At 51.2% G+C, this 27,092-nt stretch overlaps 1 protein-coding gene across 7 annotated transcripts in view; it reads right to left on the bottom strand.

Annotated features, from left to right (window-relative positions):
* Nucleotides 1-19,492: 19,492 nt before the first annotated feature.
* WFDC1 (WAP four-disulfide core domain 1) overlaps nt 19,493-27,092 on the bottom strand; it is a 60,197-nt gene continuing 52,597 nt past the window's right edge. For 4 of the 7 annotated variants that reach the window (XM_069552580.1, XM_069552578.1, XM_069552577.1 and 1 more), the window contains 3 exons: nt 23,514-23,555; nt 21,553-21,625; nt 19,493-19,910 (listed from right to left, as the gene is read on the bottom strand). In XM_069552580.1, coding sequence (XP_069408681.1) covers nt 21,567-21,625; nt 23,514-23,555 — 101 coding nt within the window. In that variant the 3' untranslated portion in view covers nt 19,493-19,910; nt 21,553-21,566. The remainder of the gene's footprint in view (nt 19,911-21,552; nt 21,626-23,513; nt 23,556-27,092) is intronic. The other 3 variants (XM_069552583.1, XM_069552582.1, XM_069552581.1) reach the window with 1 other exon arrangement.

The following is a 27,092-nucleotide window of genomic DNA, read 5'->3' as shown; positions in this document are numbered from 1 at the left end:
CCCTCAGTTCGCTTGTTTTTTTAATGGCTGAGCACACAAGCAGTAATATAATCATGTCACAGATGGAGAAATTAGAATTTAGAGAAGGAAAGCCACTTTCATTCATTAAGCAAATATTTTTAAGCATCTGCCACGTGGCCATGGAGACCAACCACTGATACACGTGACCTCTGTCCCTGCTCTCCTGCATCTTATCTCCTAGCGGGTGTGACAGGCTACAAACAAACCAGACTGTCATGCAGTTGCAGGCAGTGGATGCAGTGGGTTGAGTAAAGGGCCCCCTAAAAGGATTCATCCATGTCCCAATCCCCAGAAGCAGGGCAATGTAACCTGATTTAGGAAAATGATCTTTGAAGATATGATTAAGATAAGGATCTCAAGATGAGATCATGCCAGATTAACTGGGTGAGCCCTAAACCCAAGGACTGGTGTCCTTATAAAAGACAGGAGAGGAGAGACACGACACAGAGGGGAGGCCTCGTGAGGATGGGGGCAGAGATGGGAGGGACGCGGCCACAAGCCAAGGACCGCCTGGAGCCACAAGAGGTAAGGCTGGGTCCCCACTCCTCCGCCAGAGCCTTCAGAGGGAGCATGGTCCTGCCAATACCTGGCTTCCAGACTGCGGGAGAATCTCTGTTGGTTTGTGCTCCCTGGTTGTGGCTGCCCCAGGACACTAGCAGGGCGAGCAAGGCGATGCAGACAAGCAAATGGAGTGAGGACTGAAGACTGAGTGGGGCTCCTGTCACTTGAGCAGCCAGGAGAGGTGACGTTCGAGCAGAGACCGGAACGAGGTGAGAAGTGACGCCTGTGGATATCTGGAGGGGTGGGAGGACAGCATTCCAAGCAGGGAGAAGAGACAGGATCAAGTGAGGCCTGCTTATGTGAAATGACTCTCCCGTTTGCACCCAAGCTCTGGCCACCCTCCCCACACCCACGCCCATGCCCAGGCACTGTCTGCCACCTTCCACTGTCACTGCTGAGTGATGGGGAAACACTGGCTGAGAACTTCCTACAACTGTGGGCATTGCTGGGGTTCCCAGGGGCTTAACTGCACCAGGCGGGACAAGCCCTGTGGAACCTGATGCCAGGTGCCAAGTCTTGGGTCTTGCTAAACACCGAGAGGTAAATGCCTCATACAGATGTCACCCCTCCCTCCTCCTACACCCCTGGCAGGTATCACTGGCCCATCTCGAGGTGACATTTCCCCACTGGCTGAGACAGGCCTGGGAACCCTTCTACTTATTACACTTTAAATAGCTACCAACAAATTATTTAGGCCTGGCACCTGAATAAACTTGTTTACTGAAAGATTTTCAGAAGAGGAAGGGATGACCTTGGGTGAGGGCAGATATAGAACCTTCTGGAAGGCAGTGGTATGGCTGAAGACCCCCACATAAGTCCATCATTTACATGAGGATTTACTTTTTTTTTAAACTTTTTATTTTGTATCGGGGTACAGCCAGCTAACAATGCTGTGATAGCTTCAGGTGGACAGTGAAGGGGCTCAGCTGTACATATACATGTATCCATTCACATGAGGGTTTACTCTTGGTGTTCTGTATTCCATGGGTTTTGACCAACGTAGAATGTCATAGAGCTGTCATTACAGAGTCATCCAAAGGATCTCACTGCCTAAAAATCCCCTATTCATTCCTCCCTCACCCCAACCCCTTGGCAACCACTGATCTTTTTGCTGTCTCTATAGTTTTGCTTTTCCAGAATATCATAGTCAGAAATTTGAAAATATACAATTTCTGTTGGCTTTTGAATGTAATCAGTTTAGTTTAGTTGCTCAGTCGTGTCCGACTCTTTGCGATCCCCTGGACTGCAGCACACCAGGCCTTCCTGCCCACCACCAGCTTCTGGAGTTTTCTCAAACTCGTGTCCATTGAGTGTAATAGAGAGTTCAAAATTCTCAGTGACTCCCTCTGAAAGTTCAGAGAACCCCAGGGCTCCCCACTTAGGGGTGAAGGGGTGTGGTTAGTTCTCAGCCAAGTGGCTGTTAGAATGGCCCCTTCCCTACCAGAGCCTCCTCCCCTACCACCGCTCAGACTCCTGGCTGTTTGTCAAACAAGCTGAGCTCAGTCCAGCTTCCCCCGTCTTTGAACTTCAAAGGTGCCTCTACCAACTGTGTTCTCCCCCAGCTATGCACAGGACCCAAAGCTCCCTCCCTTTCAGGCCTAGACTTCAGTGTTTACTTTGTAGTAACTCATGGAGCGGAATTCCCATTTTGTGTACTTTTGTGCAGGTAAATTTTGCTGCAATAAAAGATTCTGTTAAAGAGAGAGCAGACTTGTGGTTGCCAAGGAGGAGGAGGTGGGAGAGGGATGGACTGGGAGTCCGAGGTTGGAGATGCAAACTACCGGGCTTCCCTGGTGCTCAGACAGAAAAGACTCTGCCTGCAGCGCAGGAGCCCCGGGCACAGTCCCTGGGCTGGGAAGATCCCCTGGAGAAGGGAATGCCTACCCACTCCAGTGTTCTTGCCAGGAGAACTCAATGGACAGAGGAGCCTGGTGGGCTACAGTCCATGGGATTGCAAACAGTCGGACACAACTGAGTGACTTAGAGAGAGAGACAGAAGCAAACTATTACACATAGGATGGATAAAAAACAAGGCCCTAATGTATAGCACAGGAAACTGTATACAATATGCTACGATGATAAACTATAATGGGAAAGGATACAAAACCAGAGTCTGTGTATCTGAGTCACTTTGCTGTAGAGACTGGCACAACGCTGTAAATCAACCATACTTCAGTTAAAACATACTCTTAACATTTTAAAAAAGGAAGCAGATGAAAGTTGAATGAGAAACAAGATATTTACACCATCTTAAGTGTGTTTCCACAAGACAGTTATGAATTACAAAGGGAAACAGTCACTCTAGATTGGAAAAATCTGGCCAGCTCCACATTGACGAAGGGATCAGGGTTGCCAGGACCACCGTTGGGATGAATGATACTGTGCGCCTCGGATACGATGCACTGAGGGAGCACAGCTTCACTTTGGGGGACTCCTGGCAAAGTGCTGAACCCAAGTCCCATCACGAGGAACCAGTTTCCCATTGGAGGGCATCCCAGGGAGTAACTGGCTCCTCTCTTCAGAGATGTCTGGAAAGGCCATGGAAAGTTCCAGAGGGACGAAAGACTCATAACAATCAAATGCAAATGTAATCCTGGATCAGATCTCAGAGCTGGGGAAATGTTTTTATCATTGGCTATAAAAGATATCAGGGCTTCCCTGGCAGCTCGTCGGTAAAGAACCCACCTACCAATGCTGGAGACGCCGGTGTGATTCCTGGGTCTGGAAGATCCCCTGCAGAGGGAAATGGCTACCGCTCCAGTGTTCTCGCCTAGAGAATCATGGACAGAGGAGCCTGGCGGGCTACAGACCATGGCGGTCACAAAGAGTTGGCCACGACTGAGCGACTGAAACAACCACCACCACACAGGACCTTAGTGCAACAGCTGCTGAACCTGGGGACGCTCTGGAGACGACAGTATCGCACCGACGCGAGCTTCTGATGTCAACCACTCTTCTCTAGTCAGGGAAGAGAACGTCCCCTTTGAAAGGGCACCCTGAGGTTCTTAGGGGTAAGGGAGGGAGGGGGAGCAAGAAAGTGGGGAGGGGAGCTCACCCACAGACTTGGATAATCTGGAAAGATTATACGCAAATCTGAAAAGGTCCCATAGTGTACGGTTCCACCTATAGAACATTCTCGACAAGAAGAAATCAGGGAGATGGCGAGTGGATTAGTGGCTTGCGGGGGTTAGGGACGGTGTGACAACTAAGGCAGCGAGGAGGAGACCGATGTGGTGACGGAGCACCTCCAGGGTACCTCCGGAGCTGGTGCCTCCACGAATCTGCGCCCGAGATCCTGCGCCAGGGAGGCCACGCCCCCACACCGCGGCGCGTCAGTTTCCGGCCTTGTGGTTACGCAAGACGTGACCCTAGGAGAACCTGAGTGAGGGGACCCAGGGCCTTTATAATTTTTATAGCTCCCTATCAAGCTGTAATTATCTCAAAATAAACAATTTAAAAAGTAAGAGAAACAGCATCTCACTTCTGTCGCCCTGTACCCCCCCCCCCCTTGCTTTGGGACATCTGTAGCAGCCAGCCGGGACACAGAGAGACTTCTGATAACCAGCCTGGGCAGCCACAGGGGACCCGGTTTAACCAGTAGGCAAGCTGGTTCATTCATTCCACAAACATCTGAGAGGCTGTGCGGGCCAGGTGACGGCACTGCTCCCGTGGTGCCAGGCTCTGCCCTCACTTCATCCTCAAGACACCTGCCTGGTTTGCAGTCAGCACCCCTCTCCCAGAAGACGGGCTGTCGTGAATGATGGGGTCCTCCACCCATATGCCCTGGGACCCCCTTTCCTGTTTGTGGGCTCCCCCCTCTGACCTCCAGCACCTGCCAGCGTGAGACCGTGGCACCTGAAAATGTGCTTCCCCAGGTTCCCCTCGACCAGCACAGGCAGAAAGCCCACGCCTCCCCCCGGGGAGGGACAACCCAGAGCTCCCCGCAGGGGGCTGGGCTGAGCCTGGGACCTGGCCTGAAACCCTGCCTCTGCAATTCCCTTACCTGCTTCTGCTAGAGAGACACCCTTAACAAACCAAGTCTCGCCTCAGGCTCTGCTTCTGGGGAACCTGACCCGGGACTCAACCAGAGGCTCAGAGTGCTTAAGTGACTTGGCCGCAGCCACACAGCTAAGAGCGTGAGCCAGAAGTTCTACCCCCCAAGTCTGATGCCGGGACCATCAGGCTGCCAGCCTCTGAAAAGGGGCTCACTCTCCCTTCAGGAACCCGCTCAGACCATCTCCCTCTGCCAGGCTCTGAGATGACGGAGGGCTAATGGGATCCTCCAGTCCCTCGTCAGACACTCTCAGCCGACTTAGGAAGGCAGACCCAACCTCACCCATGTGATCAGTCACCAGTTCAACAATCCAGCATGGAGGACCCACTGTGCGCCTGCAGTGGGCTGCACGCTGGGAGGGAGATAAGCTAGATGTGGCCCTGCCCCCCATGAGTCCCGGGTCTCAAGGAGAAGCCCACATGGCGTGTGTCACAACATCACGCAGGACCCAGCGAGGACGTGAGGGGGCATGCAGCAGTCTACCCGGTGACTCAGGGGAGACTCCCAGGCAGGTGACATGGAGCTGGGGCTGGGAAAACAGAGGAGCAGGGCGGGGGAGGAGGGTGGAGATGGACAGCTTGGATAGGGGCAGCTGCACAATGCCCACGGCTCCTGGTTCGGGCATCATCGCAGGCAGTGTGCCGCTAGCAGGGTGAAGGTCATGCCCACGGAAGTGGCCCCCATCGCACCCTCCATGGGAAGCCCTTAGTGTGGACTGCGGGCTTCACTGCACTGGGACCTCGGGCCATGTTTGTCGCCCTCTCTCATCACTAAGAGGGAAGCTGTGCACAGCTGGTGGGGGGTCCTGGAGGTCAGAATTACCTGGCACTGAGTGAGCCCAGCTGGGATCCACGGGGCTGCCAGGTGGGCTCAGATAGGTTGGGCAGAGGTCCCGGGGGGGACCAGTCGCACCACTGTAGGTTCACAGAGGCTTGAGGCAGAGAACAGGTGCCCTCTCTGAACACCTGCAAAGCAGGGGCCTGGATGGACTAGCAGTGGTGCTGCCCAAGGAGGCTGTTATCACAGGTAGAGCCCATGCCAAGACCTGCCGGAAGGGGCCATATGTTCCCTGTGTTTGTTTTAATTTAGAAAAGATTCTGTCGACTCTTCAGTCTGGTGAGCATCATGGGATATGATAACTTAGAGGAAAAAAAAAAGATTTTCTTTCTTGATGAACTGTCCACTTCTTTCTCAGCATGGAACTTTTGGTCTTAGCTGTCAGGAACCTTGGTGTTCTGGTTGCTGCTGTTACTGCTGCTAAGTCACTTCAGTCGTGTCCGACTCTGTGCGACCCCATAGATGGCAGCCCACCAGGCTCCACCATCCCTGGGATTCTCCAAGCAAGAACACTGGAGTGGGTTGCCATTTCCTTCTCCGATGCACAAAAGTGAAAAGTCAAAGTGAAGTCGCTCAGTCGTGTCCGACCCTCAGCGACCCCATGGACTGCAGCCTACCAGGTTTCTCCATCCATGGGATTTTCCAGGCAAGAGTACTGGAGTGGGGTGCCATTGCCTTCTCCAGGTGCACTGGTTAACACTCAGTTAATGCTAAGCTTACCCAGCTGTATCAGTTACCAACCTCCAGGCTATAAGCGGCAGAAACTGACTCTGGGTATTTTAAGCAAAAAAGAGAATTTGGTGGAAGGAAACTAGATCTGCCAAGACCACGCACGGGGATGGAGAGAGACCATCCTTCTCAACATCCCCAGTGGGAGTGGGGTGCTGCCCCCAGTTTACCCACCTATCCATCCAGCAGAGAGTTGCTGAGTGGGAGGAGCTGGGGGTGGAGCAGTGGTGATGGGAGACATTGAAGGGCAAAGACCACAGGTGTTCTCTACATGTGGGTATTTTAGGGTAACCACCACCTCCCACTTCACTGGAGTTTTTCTCAGTGTCTTGCTTTGGGTTCTACCAAACCCAAAGATTTGAATGCAGGTGGTTTATCTGAGAGGTGACCTCCAGGAAACACTGGAAGAGAGGGATGAGGCAGGGCTGGGAAGGAGCCGACAGAGGCGGGTATCTGGTCTACCCTGATAGGGGCTGAGTGAGCCCTCATTGGGGAGCCAGCTGTTCGCTGGAAGCAACTTTCTACAGAGGTCAGGGGCCACGTCTGCTCCACCAGGCTTGAGCTGTACGCAGGCAAGCGTTTTCACCCCTCCCCATATTCCAGGCATTGCTAAGTCCGCTCTGTCTTGTTCTGTTGCATAATACAAGTTATGAGCTCCACAAACCTTTCCTCTTTGTGCCAATCACTGTGCTGCTGGTGGAAAGAACATCAGCAAGATCAGGAGGAGGAAATGCTTTTGTCCTCAACAGCTTCAGAGAATGAGATTCTATTCCACCCCAGGAAACCATCCTTGCAGTTGTTAGGATTTTTACCTGGTTGAATGGAAATCAAAGTCTTAGAGAACCACATAAAACAAAGGCACCGCTTAATGGATGGTTTACCAGATGCATCCCTTGGAACCACCAGCTGGGACAAGAAGTAGAACTTGCCACCCTCCCTAGGCTCTGCCAAGTGTCTCCTCCAGTGACAACCCCCACTCTCCACAGATGGACCGATTCTCCTGACTCGGTATTCATCTCATATGAGACTCATATTCACCTCATATGAGATGCACTGGTTCTCATTTCTTCATCCTCACTTCCTATGTCCTGTATATTTCTTTAACCAACACATTTCCCATAGCATATCTGTTTCCTGGGGCTGCTGTAATAGTCACAAACTTAAGTGGCTTGGTTCTCTTACAGGTCAAATGTCTGAAACAGCCCCACTGAACTAAAATCAACTAAAATCTGCAGGACAGCATTCCTTCTGGAGGCACTAGGGGAGACTACATTCCCTTATCTTTTCCAGCTTCTAGAAGCCATGGCATTCCTTGGCTCATGACCCCTTCCTCCATCTTCACAAACTGCAATGCTGGCTGGGTCTTTCTCACGCTGCTTCACCCTGTCGTCAACCCCCTGCCTCCTATAAGGACTTTGTCATGACACTGGACTCACATGGCCCATCTGGGATCATCTTCCATCCCCAGGTCTTTAACCCGGTCACACCTGCAAAGGCCCTTTTGCCAGGTCAGGTCACATATTTACAGGTTCTCAGGACTAGGATGTGCATACCTATAGTCAAAGCTATGGTTTTTCCAGTAGTCATGTACCGATGAGAGAGCTGGACCATAAAGAAGGCTGAGTGCTGAAGAACTGATGCTTTTGAACTGTGGTGCTGAAAAAGACTCTGAAGAGTCCCCTGGAAGCAAGATCAAACCAGTCAATCCCAAAGGAAATCAACTCTGAATATCCATTGGAGGGACTGATGCTGAAGCTGAAGCTCCAATACTTTGGCCACTTGATGTGAAGAGCCGACACATTGGAAAAGACCCTCATGCTGTGACAGATTGAAGGCAGGAGAAGGGGATGACAGAAGATGAGACGGATGAATGGCATCATTGACTCAATGGACATGAGTTTGAGCAAACTCCAGGAGATAGTGAAGGACAGGGAAGCCTGGCGTGCTGCAGTCTTTGGGGTTGCAAAGAGTCGGATACGATTAGGTGCCTGAACAACAAGAAGCTTTGAGGGGCCGCTATTCAGTCCACTGTTCCACCCATCTTTTCCCCTCCACCCCTTAACATTTTATCTGTTGAGACACCCAGGCTGTCTGACCTGTAGCAGTCCCTACAGGCTGGACTTTACTGGGGCATGGCCCTCTGTGCTGGGAATTTCCTGCAAACTGGCAGTGGGATCAGGGGCTGGACTGGGCTCAGGCCCTATCCCCTTGGTCTTGTGAGCTTGCATCAGGACCACAGACCTCTTTGTGGCCGGTGGTCTCTTTGTGTGATATCAGTATCGTTGGCGTTCAGTGCCCACACCCACTCACTCACCACTGCACTGCAGCACTGATGTTCCAGTCCTGCCTCCTGCAGTTCACTGTGTTAGTTGGAATACTTTCCTCCAGAGATGCTTTCTGTTACGTGTAGTTTGTCACCAGGGGAACAGGGAGGCAGAATGACTGCCCGACTCCCTCCCTTTACCACTTTTCAGGCCAACAACCCAGTTCATACCATCCCCTGAGGGAGATCCACTAGTTTTTAAAAGACGAGTCCTATCTATTAGATTTTTTCATTTTAAACAAAGGGTTTGAGAGCCCGTGTCCTATTTAAATGAGCTCTTTTGTAAATGAATGTTTGTATTTATTTGGCTGTACCTGGTCTTAGTTGCAGCACGTGAGATCTTCAGTCTTTGCTGTGGCATGCAGGATCTTGAGTTGCAGCATGTGGGATCTAGTTTCTCACCAGGGATTGAACCCAGGCCCTCTGCGTTGGGAGCTCAGAGTCTTAGTCACTGGACCACCAGCGTGCGTGCATGCTAAGTCGCTTCAGTCGTGTCTGACTCTTTGTGACCCCGTGGACTGCAGCCCGCCAGGCTCCTCTGTCCATGGAGATTTTCCAGACAAGAACACTGGGGTGAGTTGCTGTGCATTTCTCTAGGGGATCTTCCTGAAACAGGGATTGAACCCACCTCTCTTACGTCTCCTGCACTGGCAGGCAGGTTCTTTACCACTAGCGCCTTCTGGAAGTCCCTGGGTTACCAGGAAAGCCCCTAAATTAACAATTCTTAACTGAAGTTTCAGAGCCTGCAAGGACAACAACACCTGGCCAGTAAGCTCTGACCTCCTGCTCCCTCTACAGCTGCCCCTGCCACCCAGGCTTCAGGAACCCCTAAGCTCCTTGACTGTTCCTGCCTCCTGTCTTCCCGCCAGTCCCCAGGGGAAAGGAACCTTCATGAGGCTCCCAAAGGCATCACTGCTCTTGCAGCTCAGAGGCCCCCTCCTATCTTCTCCCTGGGACTCCAGGGAGCCCGTCGCTGTGGGCAACCATGAGCTCCTCCTTGCCATCTCTGGCCACGGCAGTGCCTTGTAGCCTCCCCGCCTCAGGAGGACTCCCTTCTCTTTCCAGAAGCCCCCTATCTCCTTTCTACTCTCTTGCAGGAGCCTCTGCCCCTGCCCCAGCTCTGCTCAGGGGAAGCAGACTCCTGGTGACCTGTTTTGGGTGGCTTCCCAAGCATCCTATGAGTGATGGTGTGTAGGTCTGTCCACCTCCCGTGGCCCTGCCGCCTCTGTTGGATAAGAACAGCTAGTCCTTCCAGAACACTGCTGTGTGCCAGGTACCATCCTAGCCACTTAACTAGCCTCACCACACAGCTAGACTAGGAGGCTGGCGCTGTCATCATGCATTTTCTAGAAGATGAGACTTTGGCTCAGGGCCACCTTGGGAGCGGGAGGAGGAGCCAGGACCCACCCACTGACCGCTGGGCTCCTGAGTCGGCCAGAAAGCAGCGCCACTAAGACCAGTCCCTCAGCATCCTTTGGGGAAGGAGCCAGAACCTGCGTAAGGAGTCAACAATGCAAGAAGGGGCTCACTGCCTTGGGAGCAGTAGTTCTGGAGCTCTGGCCAGCATCAGAGTCACAGGAGCGTGAGATAAAGCACAGACCACCAGGTCGATCCCAGAGTCCCTCACTCAGTAGGGCTGGGGAGGGCTGAGAACCTGCATTTCTAACCAGCTGTCTTCCAGGGATGCTGATGCTGCCAGTCTGAGGATCCCCCTTTGGAAACGGCTGCTATAGTGAACTCGCCTGCCTGCTGTGGGAGAATAGGGGCCAGGCTCGCTCCTGGGGCACATAGCGCGGTGGTTCCAACACAGACTTTCCCATCCAGGTGGTTCTGTGATGACGTGTGTGTGTTCTCAGTCGCTCAGTCATGTCTCACTCTTTGTGATCCCATGGACTGTAGCCCACCAGGCTCCTCTGTCCCTGGGATTTCTCAGGCAAGCATCCTAGAGTGGGCTGCCATTTCCTTCTCCAGGGGATCTTTCCAACCCAGGGACCAGACTCGCATCTCCTGCATCTGCAGGCAGGTTCTTTACCATAGAGCCATCCGGGAAGCCCCAGTAATAACCTTATGATTATATTTAAAAAAAAAAAAACACTTCATCTGCAAGAGGTGCATTCTGAGGCATCCACAGATATTGTATGTCTCTGGGATTCACTTTAAAATACTCCAGACTCTACCTCTGCAAAAGGTTGAAGGTCTAGATGAAGCAATGGTAGCTGGCTGATGAGTCCAGGGAGGTTCATTCTACCACTTTCTACAGCTTGTTTATATGTGAAAGTGTTATTCATAAGCCTTGTTGATTTCAGGTAGGGGAAAAGCTCTGGCTCCCCACTTACAACTGACCTTGAGCTAGAAACTTGCAGTATCTGAGCCTCAATTCTTTTTGTTGTCAGTGCAGCTGATGGCATCTTTCCAACTGGGTTATCGAGGACATCATGGATAAGAGCTGTTAGCATTCACCTTGGCACGTGACCCATGAGACTAATTCCCCCAACGTACTCTCACGCATTCTCCAACCCGACTTGGCCAGGCAGCACCCAATGGGCAGGAGACTCACCCATCTCAAGACACCTGTTCAACAAGTTCCTGGGATGAGGGTGGAACTTTCCAGAAGCCTGCCCATCTGTGAGCAGGCAGCGTGGGTGTGGAATGTGGGATGGGGAGGCTGTGGGTGTGTTTTGGGATGTGAAGCTTCTGGGCAGTCACGGGCAGGCTGGCCGCTTGGACGCCTCACTATTGCCCCCACAACACCCCTCAGACTTGCCGGTGGGGGGGTCAGGGGGCTTCTTTATGGAGCCACTGGGTCGGACGCAGGAGATCCCTGGTTTCCAGTTCAGAGGTGGTTCCAGTGAATTCCATGGGGCCTTCAGCTTGCCAACTCATCACCAGTCAAGGAGTGCTGTGGTGTGTTCTGTATTGTTTTTGTTTTGATTACAAAAAATAAAACCCCATCTGTGCTAGCCCAGGGCAAAGTTGGGGCAGCCGGTGACTGGGAAACCTGGAGCTGTTTCCTTGAACATTAATGCAGGGAGGGCAGCCAAGTCTCATATCGGTTGGCACAAACTGAAAACCTGTCAAGAACGTATTGGCTTCACTCTCTCTTTCCCTCTCCTCTTCCTGCTCCTCCTCTCTCTCTGGGTCTCCCTCCCGTCCCTCTTCCTCATGGACAGGACAGGAAATGGCCTCCACAAAGCACAAGTCCTACCCCTCTGTCTCTACCCCAGGGCTGGCTGAAGTTTGCCCAGCATTTTCTGTGTGCCAGGTCTTGGGCAAAAGACTTTGCCACCTGGACTTCATGTAATCACACAGCAGCCATAGAAGAAGGTACTGCTTTCATCCTTCCAACTTCCAGAGATGAAACTGAAGCACTGAGAAGCTCAAGAAATTACCTAAGACTATGTTACATTCAAGAGCATCTTCTTGGGGGGAGGAATCTGATTGGCTCAGCTTGAGTCAGGTGACCTGTTTCTTCACCAATCAGCTGTGGTGAAGGAGGAGGGTCTCAGAGCATCAACGTGGCAACCTCCAGGCCCAGCATTAGAGAACTCTTTTCAGGTGGGGTGGTGAGCCTGGCACCTGATCCCACTCTGCTCCTTTCCTCCTTCCTGAGTAGCCTCCATGGACACAAATCCCTGCAGCATTTGTATTCCCACTGGTGAAGTCATATGGGGCTGGAGTTCAAATCCTGCCTCCCCTATTTTCCTGATGGTCTGCTCTTGGGCAAATGACTTCACCTCCCTGAGCCTCAGTGTTGTCATCTGTAAATGGGGTTCATAAGACTGGCTTCTCAGAGACATGTGTGTGCACAGTCACTTCAGATGTGTCCAACTTTTTGCGAACCCAAAGGACTATAGCTCGCCAGGCTCCTCTGTCCATGGGGTTTTTCAGGCAAGAATACTGGAGTGGGTTGCCATTTCCTCCTCAAGGGCATCTTCCCGACCCAGGAGTTGAACCTGTGTCTCCTGTGTGTCCTGCATTGGATTCTTTTACACTGAGCTTCCTGGGAAGCCCTTCTCAGAGACATGGGGAGAAGCAAATGAGACCATAACCCACGTGAACCCTCCAGTGGCTTCCCATTGTTTTCATGTTCAAGTTGAAACTCAAGGTGTAAACTGGCTGGCACCTGCTTAACATCCTACCCTGTTATCTCCCCAGTGCCAGAATATGCCTAATCCAGCTGTGCCTCTGCCTGAATGCCTTCCCTCTCCTTCCCAATCAATGTTAGCAGACCTGTCCCCGAGTGGGCTGAACTGTGTCCCCCTAAGAGCTGTGTCCGCATTCTGACTCCATGACCTGCGTATGTGACTTTAGTAGGAAACAGAGTCTTTGCTCATGTACTTTCGTTAAGGATCTTGAGATGAGATGACCCTGGGTTTAGCGCAGGTCCTAAGTTCAACCACATGTCCTTACAAACCAAAGGAGAGTGAAATTGAGGACACACAGACACAGTGGGAAAGCCATGGGATGATGGAGGCAGAGAACGCAGTGGTCCATCCAGAAGCTGAGGAGTAGCAGAAGCTATGGCCGCCCCTGGGAGCTGGAGAGGGAGGCAGAGCCACCTCTGGAAGGGACTGAGCCTGCGGACATGCTGACAGGATTTCTGGTCTCCAGAGTTGGGAGAGGCTACCTTTCTGTTGTTTATGGGAATCTGTGTGGTAGTTACAGAAAACTCCTACTCAGGAACTTAGCTCAGAATCACCTCCTCGGGGAAGCCCTCCCTGACTTCTCATCCTGCATAAACGGTCAGAGCCTACCGAAGCTTTATCCTAGCCTTCCCACCGTGCCTGTGATCATCCACACACCTGTGTCTCCTCCTCCAACCTTTGCAGGGGAATCCATACTCCACAGAGTACCAAGCTGTTAACAACAGATGACACCCTGATGGTGGAATTTCAGGCAGCAGACTCTAGGCACCCGGAGGGAGAAATCTGTCTGAAGCTGGGCACCACCACCATCTCACACAAGGGCCTGCTCAGCTATTCCCAGGTGGAGGCATGCAGAGGCCTTGCCTGGGGTCATGAGTAAAGTCTGTCCTGCACTATGTCCCCAAGAACCCCACCCCCACTCCACCCCCACCGCCTTCCCTTTCCGTTACCTGGCTGATCTCTGTGAGATGTTCTAGAAAAAAGGTCTGGGGTTGGGAAGATCCTGGCAGCTCTGATGGAAACTGGCCCCAGAGAGGACTGTGACAAAGTCAGCCAGCTCGACAAACAGCAGCGCTATTTCATTGTTTATTCTCACTGAAAAGCCGAGCCCAGGGGTGAGGCTCCCATAGTCCCTGTCCTCAGCCACATGCCCCTGGGGTCCAGCAGCTTTTCAGGTGCCTTGGAGTAGGCCAGGCTGACTTGCCTGCTGTTTGCTGGCTTCCTGGGTCCCCCGCAGCTCTCTCAGAGGCTGGGCACCCCCCACCCTGGGGCGTCCGCAGCTGTGGGAGGGTCCCCAGCCATTCTGTGTATGGCAAGAGAGAAAACTCCAGACTAGGGGTTTGGGGGAGTGGGGCTGGCCTCTCGTACTTCCTGGACACTGGGAACATGGCCAGTTCCAGCGAGGTGACCCTGGGTGAAGAGCTCTACCTCCTGAGCTTCCTCTGTGGAGCCAGAGAAAACTCCCAGGCTCTGTGGGGGGTGCCGGCCTCCTGGTGGTGGGACTGTGCTGTGGTTACACAAGGTGTGACCATGTGGAAGGCGGCCTCTCTGGATTCGTCCTCGCATGTCCTAGGAATTTACTATTATTTCAAATTAAAATTTTAAAAAATATTTTAAAAAACAGGTAGGGGACCTTAGTATGAAATATAATGACTTCAACAATTAATGTAAAAAAAAAAGAGAGCGAGCAGCTGTGTTCTTTCCTTTCCACACTTTCTCAGAAAGTCCTCATCTAATGTGTACTTCCTGGGAGACCAAAGGTAACTACGTAATATCTCTCTGCTCCTCTGAACGGCTGCAGATATGAGAATGTCATGATCAACTATTTCATCTAAAACTCAACAGCTAGATGTGTTCATAAACCACACAAATTAAAGACTTTCTCCCTGATTAAAAAGGAGAGAGAGAGAGAGACAAAGTTTGTACCTCCAGAGGAGTCAGAACTGGAACTGGTTTACTGGCTCTGTGATCCTTGCTAAATGATTATTTCTCATGCCTCAGTTTCTGTCATCTGTAAAATGGATGTCCAGAGTCTCTTCCTCATGGGTTGGGAGAGCACAGTCAAGTGGTTAGTTTCTGGAGGGCTTCCAGAGGGCCCTGGCATGCAGCCAGTGCTCAGAAGGTGCTGACCACATTACAGTCGCCCTGAGAACAAGGACATAATACAGGCCAAGTGCCGAGCAGAGGCAGTTCCCCGTAAGGATGGACCGGCCCTGTGGCTGCCTGGCTGTGTGTGACCCTGGGCATGCGTGAGGCACTGGGGGACCTTTGCTGCCCTCCCTGTGGAATGAGAGGTAGAATCCAGGAGACCGTCTGCCCAGCTGGTCCTGCCCACGTGCAGGTTTTCCTGGGATCCGCCCCCCACCGTCACCTTCACTGCCATTGCTGATTGGGGAGCTACCGGTTCTTCCTTCCTGCTTCCCACAGCCTCACCTCATGGGCCCAGAAGTGGGGTGCCTTCCCCTGGGTGTCATCGGGGAGGTGTCCCATACACAGGGAGCACGGGCAGGATGGAGCTCTAGGGCGACCGGGGGCCAGTGTCTCGTCCCGAGGAGACAGTGGCTCTGCCCAGAGCACTCAGACATCCGTGGGGGGGGGGGGGACTCCATCTCTGGCCCCCGCTGTCCCTGAAGCCCAGGTACAGTCCTGTCCTCACAAGCTGTGACTGCTCACTTCTGCCTTAAGAGACAATAACAATAACAATAGTAGCAGTGACCGCTTATAGAACCCGTGCTATGAGCCAGACACCATTCTGACACCCGCACATATTTCAGCACCTTTACTCCTCATTATAGCCTGGAGTATCATCACCCCCTTTCGCAGACGGGGAAACCGAGGCACAGTGAGTAATTTGTGCAAGATCACACACTAGAGAGTGGCAGGGCTGGGACTTGAGCTCCGTTGGCCTAGTACCAAAGAGGTCACCCCCTCCTCCTGTCCCTCTCGGCGGCCCTCTTTGTCCCAGCTGCTCAGAGCCAGGGTCCTGTCACTGCCAGCGGTACCTTGGACCTCCAGCCCCTGAGGTTTCTTCAACTCTGCTCCAGTGCTGTGCCTCTTCCCTTCCTCTCTTAGCCCCAAGGACTGGGGACCGGCCTTTCCAGGTTTCCCAGTAGTTTTCACAATTCTTATCTTTCATCCCATGGAAGGTATGGCAGGCATCATCCTGCTCCATCGCAGTGAAAATGGAGGCTCAGAGAGGCTAAGCTCTGTGTCCAGGGACACACAGCTCCGACCAGCAGGGCCACCTCTGGAACCCAGCTCCTAGGCCGGAGCTCTCTCGTGCCCTGGATGGCGGGACCTCTGTTCACACTTTAGCTCAGGTGAGCAGCCCCTTCACCCGTCCAAATCAATTAGGTCCACAGAAGGGCAATGCCAGCTCCTAAAGGGGACTGTGCTCTGGGCTCAAAGCCAAGAAATATAGCTGGGCTCTGGGTATGTCCCCCACAGATTGCAATCACCCACGCATCTGTGTATCTCCCTCCAGACTGAGGACCCAGGGAAGGGATGCAAGGGAAAGCTGGGAAGGACAGGGGGCTCGCAAGACCATTCCTGGGGCCGTGTGATGGAGGGGCAGAATCTTGGAGTCAGGAGGTAGGGGCTGTTTTTGGGCTGTTCCCCTCTGTATCTCAGACTGAAACCAAGACAGGCAGCACATATCCAAGCATATCCAAGTTATCTAAGCATAACTGTATGTGCAATTAAAAGAAAAAAAAAGTACCACCAACTAAGCTGCTATGACACTTTCACCTTTCTGTTGCAAACTTGGTAGAAGCTTCTTTCAGATTTATGTGGACATAGATTTTGATCATGTCTCAGTCTTATGTATACATAAAAGAAGACATACGTGAAATAAACAGGGCAAGATTTTTTTTTCTTAGAAGGTCATCTCGCTAGGCTCCAACTCTTTTCAACCACTTTTCCACTCGGCGTTGCCAGTATCTGAGTTTTCCTGCCAACGTGGCTTCTCAATCCCCGAGGTTCTGATGACGCAGAAATTCCCAGAAGACGGTTCCTTGGTTTTTCCTGAAAGTTTCCACTGAGCTGCTGACACCCAGCCTGCACGTTTCACTGTGCTCACGTGCAGGCTATGACGCCTGGTGGTCATGACTAGGACACTTCCCAGCTTCAGGGGACATGGAAAGGTGGGGAGTGGGCGGGAAGGTGCATCTTGGATTTGCCAAGAAAAGGTGGTTCGCACTTGGTAAATATTTCTTGATGGAAGAAATGTATGAATGAGTGAATGAGTACCTGATGAGTGAATGGGAAGTTAATTACCCAGAACCTGAGGGCAATGAACCAGTGAAACTTACTGATGGATGAAGCGAGACAAACTGGAGTCTCAGTATTTGGGCTTCACCAGAGGGGCTCAACTGGGGGCAGATGTGCCTGCATGGGAATCTAGGGTCAAGGTAATAACACCAAAGAATGATCACCATAGCTGCTGACCACTCTCCGTACAACCTCTCTCAATCCTTCCCGGCAACTCTGAAAGGAAGCCATCTCATCGCACCCATTTCACAGAGGGAGAAACTGAGGCTCCAAGAGAGGGGAAGTACCTTGCCCAGGATCAGGACAGGCTGACCAGCCTCTACTCTCCCCACCCCGTCTTGCGGGCAGCCCTCTAGGCGAGATGAGCTCAGCCCTGTCCCCAGGCCCCTCTGCTGGTCAGCACACTGGCAGTGTCCCCTTCTGGGCCTCCACGGCTGGGGGAAATGTGCATGGATGGAACTGCTGGGTCTCTGGAGTCTGAGCTGTGAGCAGGACAGCCCAGTTTGGAATCCTGACTCTGGCACCACGGGCTGTGTGATTTTAGGTGGATTCTTTCAGATTTCTGACACTCGAGTCTCTGCTGGTTGTAACTGCTGGTGCCCACCACTTACAGCCAGAGAAGAAGGGGACAGTCCCTTAGACTGCTGGTCCTCGGCCCTGATGGTCTGGCTGCTCATCCCCACCCTCTCCCCAAGGGAGCTTCAGGTAACCACACGCTCAGGGTCTGTCCAGACCAGTGAGGTGGACCCTCCAGCACAGACAGGTGAGGTGCTGGGGATTTCGTGGGTGACCCATGCTGTGACCCCCGAAACCACATGTTATAAACCCCACAACTTGGCTCATGCCTGCAGTGGATGGACATAAACTGCAGTCTCCAAGAAGCAGAGCAGATCTGTCTCTGGCTGGGTTTGCCATTCTTGGATGAAGCCGTCTTCCTTTTCCATCAACGGGAAGGTCCAAACCTCCCCCAGCCAGCGTGACAAAGGCTCACTTCACACAGCTTTGACATGAATCGCTTGACTGCTTCTCCCTCATGTTCCACACACAGAAACAAAGAAACCATCAAAATAATTCTTGAGCAATATGAACGCACTGATGCTCAGAAATGACAAAAAAAAAAAATAAAGGCCCACCAGTCATCAATCTCCATTCTAAACTGGACCTCGGGTGTTTTCCAAGAGCACATGGCTTTTAGTTGGAGAAAGAGTGTGGACCTGGGTGAGGGAAGGTCAGCGGAGGAGGGACAGGGGTGAGGAGAAAGGCTTGTTTTTAAAATATGGGGGGCTTCTCTGGTGGTGCAATGGCTAAGACTCCACACTCCCAAGGCAGGGTCCCGGCTTCCATTGCTGCTCAGGAAACTGGATCCCACAAGCTGCAACTAAGAGTTCGCAAGCCACAGCTAAAGATTCCATGTGCCATAACAAAGATGGAAGATCCTGCCTGATGCAACGGAGACCCAGCGTGGACAAGTAAATAAATAAATATTAAAAATAGAATAGCAGTGCTGCAGTGACCCTTGGAATGCATGCGTCTTTTAGAACTGTGATTTTCTTAGGGGAGGTGTGTGGCAGTGGGATGGCTGGGTCATATGGTAGTTTTATTCCCAGTTTCTTTTTTTTTTTTGAGTTGATATACAGCAGAGACCACCACCACACTGTAAAGCAATTATCCTCCAACTGAAAAATGAATAAATAAAACAAAATATGGATACTCAGGAGTCTCCACACAAGCCCCTCTTGGAATTCAAAAGGTCAAGTCCTGCCAAATGACTGACCATTGATCCACCAGTCACCATGGAGCTGTCTTACAGAGGTGGGGGGTGGGGTGTTACTGGGCGAATTGAATCACTTCCCCCCAAAGCCTCTGGATATGTGTCCGTTTCTGTGCAGTCACGGTTGAGATCTGGATTCTGTAACAGATGCCCCCAGGGCTCTGCTTGCATTCTCTGGGGGTCCCTTTCTAGGCTGCCCCTGGAATTGACAACCCCTCCTCCAAGGAGCAGCCCTTACCCCACCACTGAGTGGGGCTCAGTTCCTTTGTACTCTAATGGGGCCAACTCTACAGTGGGACTTAAACCCATTTAATCATTTGCAAAACGAACATGCAGCCCCTTGCCCAACCTTGTTAAACCAAGTGTGAGGCCATTCTGAGCATGTGATGGGTGCCCCCCCGGAGCTGGCCCTGAGGGAAAGCAGGCTGCCCCCAGGACCACCGTGCGGGGTGGGGGGGGGGCGGGGCAGGTCTCACCAAAGTTTCCCTCCGCAAGACCACCTTACATCACCTGGTAGGTCTGTGCAAGCTCTCCCCAGGAAACTCCCTGCTAAAATCACTTCCTAATCAATAAATCCAATCCTTCTCCCAGGGGCTGCTTCAGAGGGACCCACACCGACAGGGTATGCATGTAGCGCCGATAGTCCAGGCGTCCAGAAGCAGAGCTGAGCAGACAGCTCATCCCCATCACAGCCACCACCTCCCACCCTCAGATTCCACGGCTCCAGCACATCCAGTTTAAGGTCATCAGGTGCTTAAAACTATGAATCACGCATGAGCAGGTGAGTTCATTTCCATTTTATGATGAGCAGACTTATCTCAAGAACATCTGGAATGGGTAGATGTCTCCTAGAGTCAAACCTGGAAGAAACCTGTACCAACCAAGACACTGACCTCCACACAGCTCCCAAAGGAAGTCACCTCTTCCCATGGCAGATCTGGGGGGTGGCAAGGTCAAGGGGACTACTAGGAGGGCCTCATTTCCAGGATGATAAAGCAGGAACCTGAAGCTAGTGAGGGGCTCGCATGAAGTCACCCCGCCAGGTTGGGCCACGCCAGGGCTGAGAGCCAGGGGCCCTGTCTCCAAACACCGCCGGGGTCATGCTCTCTCGGGTTGGGCATGACCTTGGAGGTCAAATCATTTTTTACTCAAGGATTTCCGAGGCTCAGCAGAAACTGGAGGAATGTTCTTGCAGACAGGCTGAAAGGGAAGGAAAGAGGGAATGAACATGAACCCAATAACATAGCGTCATAAGTATGTGCCATCCAGTTCTGCCTCACACACCAGAAGCACCAGAAGGATGCCAGCTTCTGCTAAGACTCAATTCTTGACTCACTGCTAAGTCTCTCTGGGTTTCACCTTTCTATCTGACTCCATGTGGATCTTTCTTACAACCTTGGTTGTGCTAGAATCTTGTTGCCAGTTTCCAATGTGTTTGCAGTGAGTCCCTCCATGTGCAGATGTATTTTTGATGCATTCGTGGGGGCAAGTGGGCTCCCAGTCCTCCTACTCTGCCATCTTGATCTCCCCTCCCATCTCATTTAAGTTCCTAATGCATCACTCCTCCTCACTCCCATTTCACAGATATGGAAACTGAGGCTTGAAGAGGGGAGGTCATTAGCCTAAGATCACCTGGTGGTGGAGCAGGAGTTTAAACCCAGTTCTGGCCAGCTGGTTCCTAAGAGGCACCCTACATCATCTCTCACTGCCCTGCTCTTTCCCACTGGTCCCAGCACTTCCCCATGTGAGGTTCACAGACTCAAGTGGGTCAGAGCCACTTCAAGGACTGTTCCTGTCATCAGCAGGTAATAGATATGTTGGCATCAATCCCCATGGGCTCTAGCTTTTCCTGCAGCACTCACACCTGAAGATTCTGGAACCTGAAACCTGATGTTGGCCCTTCAAGGACATTCAGGGGTAAGTCGCCTGCTTTCAGGAGGCTCTGTTTACCACGCACAGACTTGAGCTTTCAGAGCGCTGGGTGGGTGTCCAGGTTTTACTGGCTGAAAGATACAGGTTTTACTGGATCTTTGCATCCGCCTGTCTCTCACTTTGGAGAATGCCTGAGAGTGTAGCCGTGCCTTCTTACCCAATCACCTCTGGAGCCGGCCGCCCCCACCTTCACTCTGTTCCCACCCCGGGGGCCTCCATGGGGCTCCTCAGTAAGATCTTTCCTGCCCTGGGATTTTTACCCTTCTGGCTCCTTCTGCCTGGATGCCCGTGTCAGATGCTGGCTCCGATGTCACCTGCTCACCTTTCTGACCTTCGTCTGAAGCAGTCCCCTCCTATCCTGCCTCACATCACCTGTCTGTCCAACGCCCTTCACACCATTGCAGGCTGTGCCTATCCTGCTGGTAGGTGGGTTTAGTCTCCTATGAGGATGTCAGCCCCTGAGAACAGGAGCCCTGATTTATCCATGGCATCCCCCCAGCACCATGTCTGCACACTGGAGACTTCCACGAGTGACTGTGGAGCCACAGGGCACCTGCTTCACGCCCAAGCACTGGCCGTGGGTAGTACCACGCGGCAGAGGGAGGGGGACAGACGACCAAGTTCCTGTGGCAGCAGAGGGTGTGTCTGCCGATTGCCAAGGAACGCAAAGTCAGTCACAGCCTAGACTGGTCCTCGGGTTCAGAGTCACGGGCTCTAGGAACTTCTACTGCTGATTACACCCAAGGCGCTCACGTGTTCACTTTGAAATTACAGGGGCATCTTCACATTCTTCCCATAGGTCAACCCTTTTCTTGCTCTCCTATCGGTCAACTTTGTGACGAAAGCTACCTCAGACACCTGGTTGCCCAAAGCCACCCACTGTCACTGACTGATCACACCTCCCACTTACCCACCGCTGTCACTTTATTGAAAGTGCCTCTGATGTCCTTGTCCGTGTTCTGCCACGTACTTGGAGGCGCCCTCTGCGGAAAGAATCGGGCGGTCAGGGCAGGTGTGTGGATTCCTGCTCAGGTGCTCACAGCTCAGCAGCCAAACTAACTCTAAATGCCTCAGCCTGGCTCTGACCCCTCCTCTCCCCTAGATGAGGTCCCTTAGTCCCCACCAGCAATGGCACTCCACTCCAGTACTCTTGCCTGGAAAATGCCATGGGTGGAGGAGCCTGCAGTCCATGGGGTCGCTAAGAGTCGGACACAACTGAGCGACTTCAACTTTCGCTTTTCACTTTCACTTTTCACCTTCCTTCGGAGAAGGAAATGGCAACCCACTCCAGTGTTCTTGCCTGGAGAATCCCAGGGACAGGGGAGCCTGGTGGGCTGCCATCTCTGGGGTCGCAGAGTCAGACATGACTGAAGCGACTTAGCAGCAGCAGTAGCAGCAGCAACCCCCACCTGCAGCCATTCCCCCTCCTCCCCAGGGCCCCCGCCTGTGTAGTCTGCCGTCAACTCCTGACATTTCCCTGCCTGCTCCCTGCCCCAACCCTGTGCTCATGACGTGCTCGGCTACTGTGATGGCCGAGTTGCTTCAACCTCACGATTCTCACATCTGCTGATCCTCTGCCCACTGTTTATTATTCTTCATACTGGGCTTCAATGTCCCCTCCTCAGGAAGCCTTCCCTACATCCCCGTCTATTTTCATGGTGTCCTGAATGTGACCTCAGTGGTCCTGATCACTGCAGTCACCAAATAACCGCTTGGACTTTATTCATTTTGTGATTTCCTGCTTGATGTTAGCTGCGTGAGGCCATGGACTGGATCTGCCATATTCACAAATATAGCCTCAACCTCCAGCACAGAACAGAGAGTTTGTTCAGTTGCTCAGTTGTGTCTGACTCTTTGAAACCCCATGGACTACAGCCCGCCAGGCTTCCCTGTCCATCACCAACTCCCAGAGCTTGCTCATACTCATGTCCATCGAGTTGGTGATGCCATCCAACCATTTCATCCTCTGTCATCCCCTTCCCTTCATAAATACGTACTGTCAATTCTTAAAAAATAAATATAGTAGATGAATGAAGAACACATGGATGGATGATTGAATGAATTGTTGGGTGGATGGGCAGAACACTGGATGGGCAGAAGGATGGATGGCTGGAAGACTGGATGGATGAAGACTGGATGGATAGATGGATAAGTGGAAGACAGGATGGAAATGGATGGGTGGATGGATGGAAGACTAGATGGATGGATGGGTGGATGGATGGAAGACTGGATGGATAGAAGATGGGATGGATGGATGGAAAGATGGAAGGAGGACTGGATGGTTGAATGGAAGACTGGATGGTTGGATGGTGGAAGACTGGATGGATGGATGATTGCATGAATGGATGGATCAGTGGATAACTGGACGGACAACTGGCTGGACAGATGGTGTCAACCAGATGTTTCAATTCCCTGAATGAAAGTAGGAGGAGCTTTTGTACATCGAGTCCTACATTCTGATGTTTAGCATGAAGCTGTGTTTGCTGTAAGTCCTCTTGCCCACCATCAGACCATAGGGTGTCTCCTTTATTCCCCAAACCTAGATCCCACTTTGCCCTCTATGAGCCATCCCTGAGCTGCTGCCCCAGTCCCAGCCTGCAGCCTGGAGTGGCTCCCACCCATGGGGAGGACTGTTCAGGTTGCAGGAGAGATTTTGCGCAACAGAAGCATCTTAGCTTCCTAGCATCTGATCCCCAAAGGGCCAGCTGATGGCATAAGAACCACCAGGTGCAATACAGTCATGTTCTTTCATAGCAGCTTCAGACTGGAGCTCTCAGGACAGCCCACAGGGCTTCTTTCTCTTCTTCACCCCAGAAATGCCCACCACCATTTTTAGTACCCTCTGCAAGGAAAGAATGGGCCTTCTCCTACCTGGATATTCTTTGTAAAATTTCTGTCGTAAGAATCGACCATCTGGAAAAGAAATGAGAGGGTTAAGCTCCTTTCAAGGAATTTATGAGGTCAAAACTATTTCCATAACAGTGCTAAGAAATGATTTGTGTTTTTCACTCTCATTCTCTCACAAGTGTGTGGTAGAATTTTTCAGAAGCTATGTTGTGTGTGACACTGCAGCCCACCAAATGCAGATGCAGACATGAAGAGCCTGTCCTCTGAATACACATATTACAACTGCAAATATGTAAAACCATGACACTCTGCCCACTTTGTGTGTATGTTGGAAAACAGAGCCGTTTTTAAGAAAAATAATATTTCTGCCACAGTGAGTTTATCATTGTCACTTAAAAAAATCAATTATTTTCATTGGAGGACAATTACAATATTGTGGTGGTTTTTGCCATATATCGACATGGGTTGCGTGTGTTGTGCCTGCAAAAGTCACTCAGTCGTGTCGGACTCTTTGTGACCCCCTGGACGATACAGTCCCTGGAATTCTCCAGGCCAGAATATTGGAATGGGTAGTTGCTGCCTTCTCCGGGGGAATCTCCCCAACCCACAAATTGAACCGGGGTCTCCTGCATTACAGGTGGATTCTTTACCAGCTGAGCTACCAGGGAAGCCCTGTAGCAACACGAATCAGCCAAATATTTGGAGCGTCTCAGCTTTACTTTTGAATATGGTAAATACCCATAGCCAAAACCTACACAAGGCTCTGCGGGGTTCTCAGTATTTTTAAAAATTAAGTTGTTAGTCCTGATTTGGTCGTGTTTTGCCACATGGCATGTAGGCTCTTAGTTCCTTGACCAGGGATCAAACCCACACTCCCTGAAGTGGCAGTGCAGAGTCTTAACCACTGGACCACCAGGGATGTCCCTCAGTACTTTTTTAAATATAAAGTTTGAGAATCACTCTCTTAAGAGATGAACTGGAAGCAAATTCCAAAATATTGTTCAGCAAATGTCATTACACAACACATTCACAAGGAAGGCAAGCAGCAGTTTTTGAGTCTTTTCAAGAGACTTGAAAGTCATTACTGCAAACAAAACGACTCAGTTATGAAACTTCACTCCACTGCTCACTAACCCACTTGGAGCCTCAGTTTTCTCACCAGGAAATGGGCATAAAATCAAAACCTCTTAAGTTATCATGAGGATTAAGAGAAATGCTTTAATTGGAAACACAGACTTGCAGCAAAGATTATCAGGAACCACACAAAAGTGGCTGTAAAAAGTGGTCAGCTCTAGGTAATTTTATTTGTCTCAAATTACTAAGAATCCCCACCACCTAATACCCACTGCTGATTGTCAACCACCCCACCCCGCAATCAGGGCAGTGAAACACTCTCCGGTAGGAGCTGGGGAAATGTAATGTGGCAGAGTGAAGAAATCTGGCCAGCTCATGCTGGTTCACTTAATTGGCATTGGTCAGCTCACCCTCCCCTTCCACCCATGAGCCTTGTCTGATGGCTACCAGGTCAATCACATTTGTGCACTTGGAACTAATACACCAATCATATCTCAATAAAAATCGTTCTGTTCTCTGGAGATCCTAACCATCATCAGGATGTTCAGGGCCAGGACCGACATTTACTGTTCAAGGTGACAGAACCAAAGGCCGATCCACAGCCTCTGGCAGACAGCTTATCAGTATCTCGGTGACTACTATTTACAACAATTTTCCAAGCAAATGACGACTGTTTTCCAGGCCCGAGGCTCTCTGAAACATTCCTGCTCCTCCCGTCTTCCTGGGAATGGATTCTAGTTCCTGATGCCAAGGGAAGGACACTGTGATCTGTGCAGAAATAGATGCCCTCCTCGTGCCGGGTGTGTTTACCAAAACTGTCCCTTTAACAAAAGAAATCAATGGATTTGAGCCCCTGCTCAGGACTGCGTGACCACATTATCCTCAGGCAGCATCAGTGAAGTCATCTTGTCAGAGGGGAGCATGGAGGCCCATCAGCCTCGGAGTGGCATGGAAGCCACTCAGAAGACGTACTGGGGAGGGGGTATAAACTAGGAGCTTAGGGTTAACATGTACATACCTCTCTATATAAAATAGATAACCAGTGAGAACCTACTGCATGGTACAAGGAGCCCTGCTCAACACTTTCTATTGGGTTGGCCAAAACATTAGTCCAGGCTTTTCCTTGAGATGTTTGTTATAGAAAAACCCAAATGAATATTTTGGACAAGCCAATAATAATCTCTAAGGAAGAACAACCTGAAAAAGAATATACATATATATACATAAAACACGCACGTGTATATCTGAATCACTGTGCCGTATACCTGAAGCTAACACAACGCTGTAAATCAACCAGACTTCAGTAATAAAATAAAACAAAAATTCTCTTTATTGTAATAAGTAAATCAAATATGCACTGAGGAGCCCAGCTCTGCTCTCCGAGAAATCAGATCTGCTGCCTGTGCCCATGTTCATCTTCCTCTCAAGAAAGACGAGAACTCCTCCAGTGTCAGGGTCCAGACTGAGCTCAGAATGGCCCTCAGCCCCCTGAAGCAGCCAGCTCTCAGCAGAGACTTGCATCTTGGGTGTGGGCATGAGAGGTGTAATTTATTCTCTGATACTGCCCCCAAATACCTATGCAGATTTATACAGAGGGAAGGTGTGGGCTGGGGGGAGAGGCAGAGATGAAAGGAACAGTAGCGACTAATGAATGGTGGTGGAGGGTCCAAGGGGCTGTCCTTGCCACGGTTCAGTAAGTCAGAAATTACTTCAAATATATGTCTTTTGAAAAAAAAAAAAGAAAGGAAAAAAAACTTAAAACCAGAGGTGTCTTCCTAGGTTACCCTAGGATGGGAGTGCCCCTCTCCTCCCCGAGACCGTTGCTCCAAGGGATGTTTTTGGAATTTAAGATGTTTCCAAAGTCCTGTACAATTATCAACAATTATTGCTAAGTGACAGCCCTCTGGGGATGAGATGAGGGGAAATTTCATTTACATTTCCATCCAGAAGGCTCTGATCATTCCTCCGAGCGGGAAACAAGCGGACAGGTTCAGCCCTCTTCCTGAAGACGGGTGACCCCAGCGCATATTTGTTGAGGACCTACTCTGTCAGGCGCTGAGCTGAGGGCTTTAGAAGTATTCTCTAATCCAAGCCTCATCACCACCCCAAGAAGCGCTTACTATGGGGACCCCCAATTGCTCCATTTTACAGATGAAGAAACCGAAGCTAAGAAAAGTTAGATTAGTTGCCTAAGGTCATCTGGGAAGAAAGCCACAGAGTTGAGCCCCATTTCAGTGGCCTGCAGTCTTTCTTTTTTTCCACAGGGCTTTTTTTTTCCAGTGTCAGAAAATATTTTTTTAATGCTTTTTTATTGTAGTAAAAGCCACATACTATAAAACATACTATTTAACCATATTTAACTGTACGGCTCAGTGGCACGAAGTACATTCACACTGCTGTGCAGCCCTTACCATCATCGTCTCCCGAATTTTTCTCCTTCTTAAACTCTGTCCCCGTTAGACACTGACTCCTCACCCCGGCTCCCGTACCACCCCCGCCCCCACCCCCGGCATCCACCAGTGTACTTTC

The sequence above is a fragment of the Ovis canadensis genome, chromosome 14 (assembly GCF_042477335.2).
Source record: "Ovis canadensis isolate MfBH-ARS-UI-01 breed Bighorn chromosome 14, ARS-UI_OviCan_v2, whole genome shotgun sequence".
Taxonomy (NCBI): domain Eukaryota; kingdom Metazoa; phylum Chordata; class Mammalia; order Artiodactyla; family Bovidae; genus Ovis; species Ovis canadensis.
This window is presented reverse-complemented; position numbering and strand designations above follow the sequence as displayed.